Source organism: Myotis davidii, unplaced genomic scaffold, assembly GCF_000327345.1.
Source record: "Myotis davidii unplaced genomic scaffold, ASM32734v1 scaffold958, whole genome shotgun sequence".
NCBI classification, from domain to species: domain Eukaryota; kingdom Metazoa; phylum Chordata; class Mammalia; order Chiroptera; family Vespertilionidae; genus Myotis; species Myotis davidii.
The window spans coordinates 412465-419939 of NW_006289714.1; the positions used below are offsets into that span (position 1 = coordinate 412465).

General features: G+C 38.4%; 1 protein-coding gene across 5 annotated transcripts in view; it reads right to left on the reverse strand.

Annotated features, from left to right (window-relative positions):
• Positions 1-7475, reverse strand: part of PDLIM5 (PDZ and LIM domain 5) — a 203336-nt gene that overhangs the window by 39920 nt on the left and 155941 nt on the right. For all 5 annotated transcript variants that reach the window (XM_006762297.2, XM_006762296.2, XM_006762295.2 and 2 more), the window contains one exon: positions 3016-3203. In XM_006762297.2, coding sequence (XP_006762360.2) covers positions 3016-3203 — 188 coding nt within the window. The remainder of the gene's footprint in view (positions 1-3015; positions 3204-7475) is intronic.

A 7475-nucleotide genomic window follows, 5' to 3' on the forward strand; every position in this document is an offset into this window, starting at 1 on the left:
TTCATTACTGCTGTGTATGTGCTCCATGTGAGTGACGTAGGTGCTTATGTAAGTGGGTTCCTATTTACAGCAAAAATCGCGTTACGTGGCACCGTAGGAATGGATCTCCCATGTAACCCGAGGACCTACTATATACCCATGTTAACTAAAACCACATCTTCACAACTTGATACCTCCCTTAACATATTAAAATATTATTATATTTTCTATTCTATTTTATTTTTTAATGAAAATACTATCTATGATCCATTAAACTGATTTCAGGATTAACTAAGTGGGTCACAGGCTGCAATTCCATGATTTTGATACCATCCTTCTGTAAGAATTATTTGTAAATGACATCACTAGTAACAGTCACTCTTTGGTGATGGGGGGAGAGGAGGATAAAAAAATTTACCTTCCCTTTACTCACTCACACTAGTGCACAGCTGTGAATTATCAAGAGAAAGAGCCTGAAATTCCCATGTGAGAGGAGTAAGGCCACCTGCCTGATGCTTTACCTAAGTCTTCCTACCCTAGCAACCTGCCTTTGTAGTTCTTGCTTCCCTTTGGATGGCAGTGCAGTTTTCACAGGTGAATTGTGAGGAACACAAGAACCCATGAGGCACCTATCACCTTCTAAATCAAAAGAACTTTTCATTTGCATTAGGAAGCTCTTGAAACTGTTTATAAGACTCAGTGTAGATTCTGAGGTGTTTTGTTTTGTTTTAAAATATGGTATTCTGTTAGAATAGAATAAAAGAATCTGAGGAGCTGGGAATTTTTTACTTATTTCACAACTTTTACAAAATAGTGTAAAATAAGTAACATCTATAATAATAAAAGCCTAATATGCTAATTAGGCCACACAGCTGAATGACCTTCTGGATGTCCTTCCGGACGACCTTCTGGACCAAGCCATGGCTGACTCAGCTGTGAGGGCCGAGCCCCTTGCACAAATTTTGTGCATAGGGCCTCTAGTTTACATATAGCATAATAACTCATTAAAGGTCAGTATGAAGCACCTAGAGCAAGAAAAACAGCAGGTGTTCTGCGAATATTTTCTGATTTGAGCTAAGTAAGCATCATGATGAAATTCAACCAACTTCACAATGGCAAAGCATTTTCTTTTTATAATAATGCTTTATAATGTGATTGAATGTTTAATGTTTTATATTATTATAGTTCTGTTCAAATTAAATTCACTTATATGTTCCTAAAAATGTGTAACATTTTAAATACTGACCATGTGAATCATGACTGTAATAATACTGCCTGCCTTAATTATTCAGAGAAGAAAGGATTCTGTCGCCCTCTTGTGGTAATTTTGTTGTAGTGTATTCTCCAGAATTTCCACATCGAGTGAAATTTTTCCTTTTCACTTTAATAGGTGAAGTGTTATTTTGACAATTTCTGAATTTCCAGATTACATATATTTTCTGCCCTCCATGGTTCATATACTTTGTGCCCTACTTCAGTTTCTATCTCAGAAATTTGGTCTTGTCCTCGCTCTTTTAGGAAATAGTCTCTGTCCCCTTCCAATTATCATACCAAATAAATCTTTGAGGTATTTTCTGTATTTTAATGCACATGCGAAATATTTACAGCAAATCTCCATGGTCATGGATAAGCTTTAAGTAAATGGAAATAATTAAAAATGCATGGGCTGAGCGGTCAGCATTTTTCGCCAAGGGACAAGGTCTTGCTAAGTTAATAGTCTAGAAATTTCAGAGGCTGATGATTTTAGTCTAAATATTTAAGTTTTAAAAAGTAATAAAATTGTGTTTTCTTTCAAATAGTTTTGATCATACCCAATTGGGAGCAGCAGGAGATGATCTTGAGGAGATAGCTAGGCCAGAGTAAACAAGGTTTTAAATGGCGGGTTAAGCTAAGCACCCGTAGCAGGACAGTGACGGGTGAGTCGGAGCTGCAGAAAGATCACTGGCTACAGACAGACAGAAGGGGCAGGGAAATTAGTTACAAATTAGTTGTTTGAAGGACAAGGCCTGAACCAACACAGTGGAGAGAAGAAAATAAATTTGAGAAATATTAAGAAGTAGAATCATTAGGTGTTAATTTCTTTGAGGACAGGGGTAGGGATTGGGAGGTGGTAAGTTCACATCCCAGCTTTGGTGACTGGATGGGTGTACCACTAAGAGATAGGTAGTGACATTTTCGGTCACGCTGCATTTGAGGGGCTACCTGGAAACAGCAAGTAGGTCAACAGGGTTTGAGGAAATGAAGTCCAGGAGAGAGGACTGTATAAATCATCAGCGACTGATAGAAATCTGGATGGAAAATCATCCAGGGAGAGTGCAAAGAATGGAAAGAGATGAAAGCTAAGTGTGGGACTGGCAACCTTTAAGTACAGTCCCATCTTCCTGTTGAAACAGTTACTTTAGTCCGACAGTCATAAACTTTGTTCACGTTGGAACAGATCATTTAGTCTTCCTACATCCCGCAGGTTGGAAAACAGGATCAAAGGGGTGAACTGACTTTATGTAAAGCTACTTATCTATTGAAGAGACTGAAAGCTCAGGTTTCCAGACGGGCCCTACGCTGCTCAAATGCTCCCTTTCTAGTGCGGGGTCCTCCTTCCACTCTGCCTTGTGAATCTTCAGAGGACAAGAAGTCGATGCGCCTTCCTTCAATATTGTCTGATGGCAACAAATGCTTCTGTTGTTATGTTTCACTTATCATCAAAACTGAAATGTTACATTTTTCAAGGTAACCTCCCAACAATATAGTTCGTTAATAAGACCCCAAATTTCCAACTCTATACATGCTTCCTGAGTAACATGGGAAACAAGAAATTGCCCAATTCTGCAGTTATGCATAGCAAATGGCAATAATACCAAACACACAGAGAAAATGTTTATGGAACACTTCAGGGAGGAAAACTGCTGTAGCTGTTCTCTGCAGTCCTTTTAGATAGTCGAGAATGGGTTTCACCAATGGAATCTATCATATATCCCAGAACACATTTTCATAATTACACTTAAGGAAAGCAAAAAGCTGGTGATTTCCTTGGCGTACCTGCTTGGCTTGGCCGCTGCCAGCTGGGTGACTTGATAACGCTGGTGGACCCCAGAGGCTTGAAGGCAGCAGCAGTTGTGAGGCCGGCCACCCCTGGTCTGGCGAAGGCTGGGCTCTCCGGCCTCTCAGGCATACGCTGTGCTGACGCTGCTGATGGCGCCAAGTGCGGAGAAGGCTCTTGGGTGTTGCTGGAAGGAAAATAAGAAAACATTTTTGGTGACGTGGTAGCAAGCTAACCTGGCACTGATCGTTTGATTTTCTCAGCCTATTAAATCTCTAAGGAAAACAAAAATAACCATCACTTAATTGCTATTTAAAAATAAAATTCTCTAAAACTATGACTCAGGGATTGCCTCCCTAAAAAAAGAGAAGAAAAGGGTCTACCTTGAGAAACAAGGCTATTAAAAAACTCACACAGCCAATCCTTTGATTTCCTATTCCTCTCTATCTCAACATTCAATTGTCTAGAATAAAATAAGCAATTATTAAAGAATCCCTGAAAAATCTCTACGAAATAGCACAGATGTTTCTTTACCGTTTCCCACATTCTTCTGGTACTTTATGAACTAAGTTTCTCTGACATCTCACGAGTCACTCTTTTGCTCACAGACTCGGTCACTCTTTCATTCAATAAATATTCAAGCACTTGCGATCTGCCAGACATTGTGTTTCACACTGTTCACACAGTGGTAAACGGAGAGAACATCTCCCATCTAATAGAACATCCACTGTTCTATGTTCATAGCACAGGGAAACAGAGGCAAGACCGCCAATGTCCGCTCTCAGAGTTATTTGCTTAACAGGAGGCCTTACCTGTGCTTGATTTAGAGGATCATGTGGCTTTCACCACCCAGTTATTTATTATTTATGATTTTATCATATCCAAAAAAAAATTAGCTCAGATGATAAAATATGCACTTTGGAATGACACAATACAATAACAGTTTTTCTCAATTGAAATAATAAAAAGTTGTTAAAACAACAAGAAGAACAATACATCCTAACTTTTCAAAAAAAATTCAATAAAGTCCTGGTTACTCAGATAACTTCATGTATAGAAACTCAATTTCTTCACTATCTGAAAGCAACAGCTGCAGTGATGGTGAACCTATGACACGCATGTCAGAGGTGACACGCGAACTCATTTTTTTGGTTGATTTTTCTTTGTTAAATGGCATTTAAATATATAAAATAAATATCAAAAATATAAGTCTTTGTTTTACTATGGTTGCAGATATCAAAAAATGTCTATATGTGACACGGCACCAGAGTTAAGTTAGGGTTTTTCAAAATGCTGACACGCCGAGCTCAAAAGGTCCGCCATCACTGAGCTAGAGCAACACACGGACAAAGATAGGATACTATATTAATGACTTCAATAAAATAAATACTGTTTAAGTATTTAGTTTGGTTGAGATTATTTCAAGGGAAATAAATTTCAAATTCAGTCATGTCCACTATGCTTACAAATGAACAGGAATTCCTGATTTCCCCAATGCCTCTTGAAACTTGGATAACACCTAACTAAGTAGGCCCAAGGCTGCCTTCCCTTAGGAAGGCCCACTTGCAAGGCTGGCCTTTGACTGGCATTTGGGAGTTGGCTCGTAAATGGTTCCCCACAGTCATATAAAACTTTCTCTAAAAGATAAGAGCTGCTCACTGTGCCCAAACTATATAAACAATATTGCTTATGCTGAATACCTGCTTTCCTTCTGAGAGTCTGGAATTTCAGTATGAATTAGGTACAGCGTACCTACATAACGAGCCTCATTATAAAATCCTTGTCTTAGGTAGTTTCTAATGAGCTTCTGGTTGACAACACTTTGCACGTTTTGTTGTAACTCATGGCTGAGGAATCAAGCACATCCTGTGTGGCTTCACTGGGAGAGGGCTTTTGGAAACTTGAGTCTCATTTCTTCCAGACTTGATCTCACAACTTTTCCAATTGCTGATTTTGCTTTGTATTTTTTCACTGTAATACATCTTAGTCATGAGTACAAGAGTTCTGTAATCCCTCTAGTGAATTGTCAAACCTGGGGGTGGTCTTGGGGCACTTGAACAGTTTTGAAAAATCATACTAATGCTATTTTAACTTTCTTGAAATAGTGTTCCCTAAATTCAGGTATAATAAAGCCACTACCTTCTGTTATAAGTTCTAATCAGTTTTTAAAATATATTTTTTATTGATTTCAGAGAGGAAGGGAGAGGGAGAGAAACATCAATTATGAGAGATAATCCTCGATCGGCTGCCTCCTGCATGACCCCTACTGAGGATTGAGCCTGCAACCCAGGCATGCGCCCCGACTGGGAATCGAACTGTGACCTCCTGATTCATAGGTCTATGCTCAACCACTGAGCCACAATGGCGGGCCATCTAATCAGTTTAATGAAAAACTCAAACCTGCTTGATGTTAGAGCATACTGTACAATGAAAATTTTAAGTACTCTGATAATTTTCATAATAAATAAAAAGTGAAAGATTGCTTACTTAATGGCAATACTGGACACAATAACCAATAAAGATGACAGAATAAATAATATTAACAGAAACAGCTTAAACAGTATAGTATAAGTAGAGGCCCGGTGCACGAAATTCATGCAATAGTAGGCTTTCCTTCCCCTGGCTGCTGGCACTGGCTTCCCTCTGGCACCCAGGACCTGGACTTCCCTCCACCTGCCGGCAGGCACCCAGACCCTTGCAGCCCCGGCTTCGTCCGGAAAGTTGTCCAGAAGGATATCCAGTCTAATTTATTATTATAAATGGCTATGAGCAGCTTTAAAAAGCTGTGTGATGGACAAATTATTTTACATCTCTAAGCCTCAGTTACTAAACTTTAAGTGGGGATAAAATTTGATCTGTTACCTCACATACACACCCTGATGGGACAGAACCCGCAACCTGGGCACGTGCCCTCACCAGAAATCAAACTGGTGACCTTTCAGTGCAGGAGACAATGCTCAACCAACTGAGCCACACTGGTGAGGGAAACAGCAAAATACTTTTAAATTATGACTAATTTATTAATATGGTATGTCATAATTACCTAAATTAGATTGGTATCTTATTTCTAAAGTAAAGGCTCATATTTTTTTTGAAATTTAAATTGGTTTAAGGTATACCTAAATTCTAAAAAAATTAAAATGCTTCTAAAAGATTCTAATGAGGAAACCAGAGTAAATCCACGAATACCCTTGATTCATGCCACAGAAGGTAAGAATCAAATATGGTCATGTTCACTAGTTTGACAGATAAACAAACACTGAAATGAAATGGTAAATTAATATTATTTCCATCTCAAGAATACCAAAGTTTATGTCTCATATTTCAAAAACTGAAAATGGAGAAAAATCCTATATAATAAAAGGGTAATATGCAAATTGACCTTAACGGTGTAATGACCAGTTGCTATGATGCACACTGACCACTAGAGGGAAGACGCTCAACACAGGAGCTTCCCCTTGGTGGTCAGTGCGGTCCCACAGGGGAGTGGGCCACAAGCCGGGTTGACGGCTGCAAGTGCAGCAGGGAGTGGGCCTAAGCTGTCAGTCAGATAGCCCCTGAGGGATTCCAGGCTGCCAGAGGCATATCTGACTGCCAGCTTAGGCCTGATCCCCTGGGGAGCAGGTGGACATCCCCTGAGGGGTCCCAGACTGCGAGAGGGCGCAGGCTGGGCTGAGGGACACCACTAAGTGCATGAATTTTTGTGCACCGGGTCTCTAGTATACTAATAAAGGAAAGATTTCTTTTTAAAACTGTGCTAATGAGGAAAAACAGAAAAAGGGAGAAAAGTTTACTTTCAGTGTCAGCAACCTGATTTATCTTGAGTTTACATTCCTTTCCCACATTTGTTTAACTATTAAAACAAATAAATTTCAGCTGCAGATTGAGAACAGTTGGAAGTTTTAAGTCTATTTTCAAAGAAAAACTCTGTTTGAAGAATACTCTTGAGGTGACTTTACTCTAATTACCTATTTAAATTTTTTTTAAAGGGCCAATTGTATAGCATGGGTTTAATTATCAATGTTTAGATTAAACAGTTTTTACTAAATCTTATAAAAATTTATATACTAATACACAGACTCTGAAGTGGTAGGAAAGGAATATTTCTAAAAGAATCATAATTATAAACAACTTTTTATTTTATAGTTTTCTCCATCAAAATTCTGTAAATGAACCTGGACATATATAGGAGTCATGAGTCTCCTTCCTTCCAGAATTCTGTTTACAAATTTTTTTTGTATTTTTCTAAGAAAAATTCTTTAATTTAGATGGCGAACCTTTTGAGCTCAGCGTGTCAGCATTTTGAAAAACCCTAACTTAACTCTGGTGCCGTGTCACATATAGACATTTTTTGATATTTGCAACCATAGTAAAACAAAGACTTATATTTTTGATATTTATTTTATATATTTAAGTGCCATTTAACAAAGAAAAATCAACCAAAAAAACGAGTTCACGT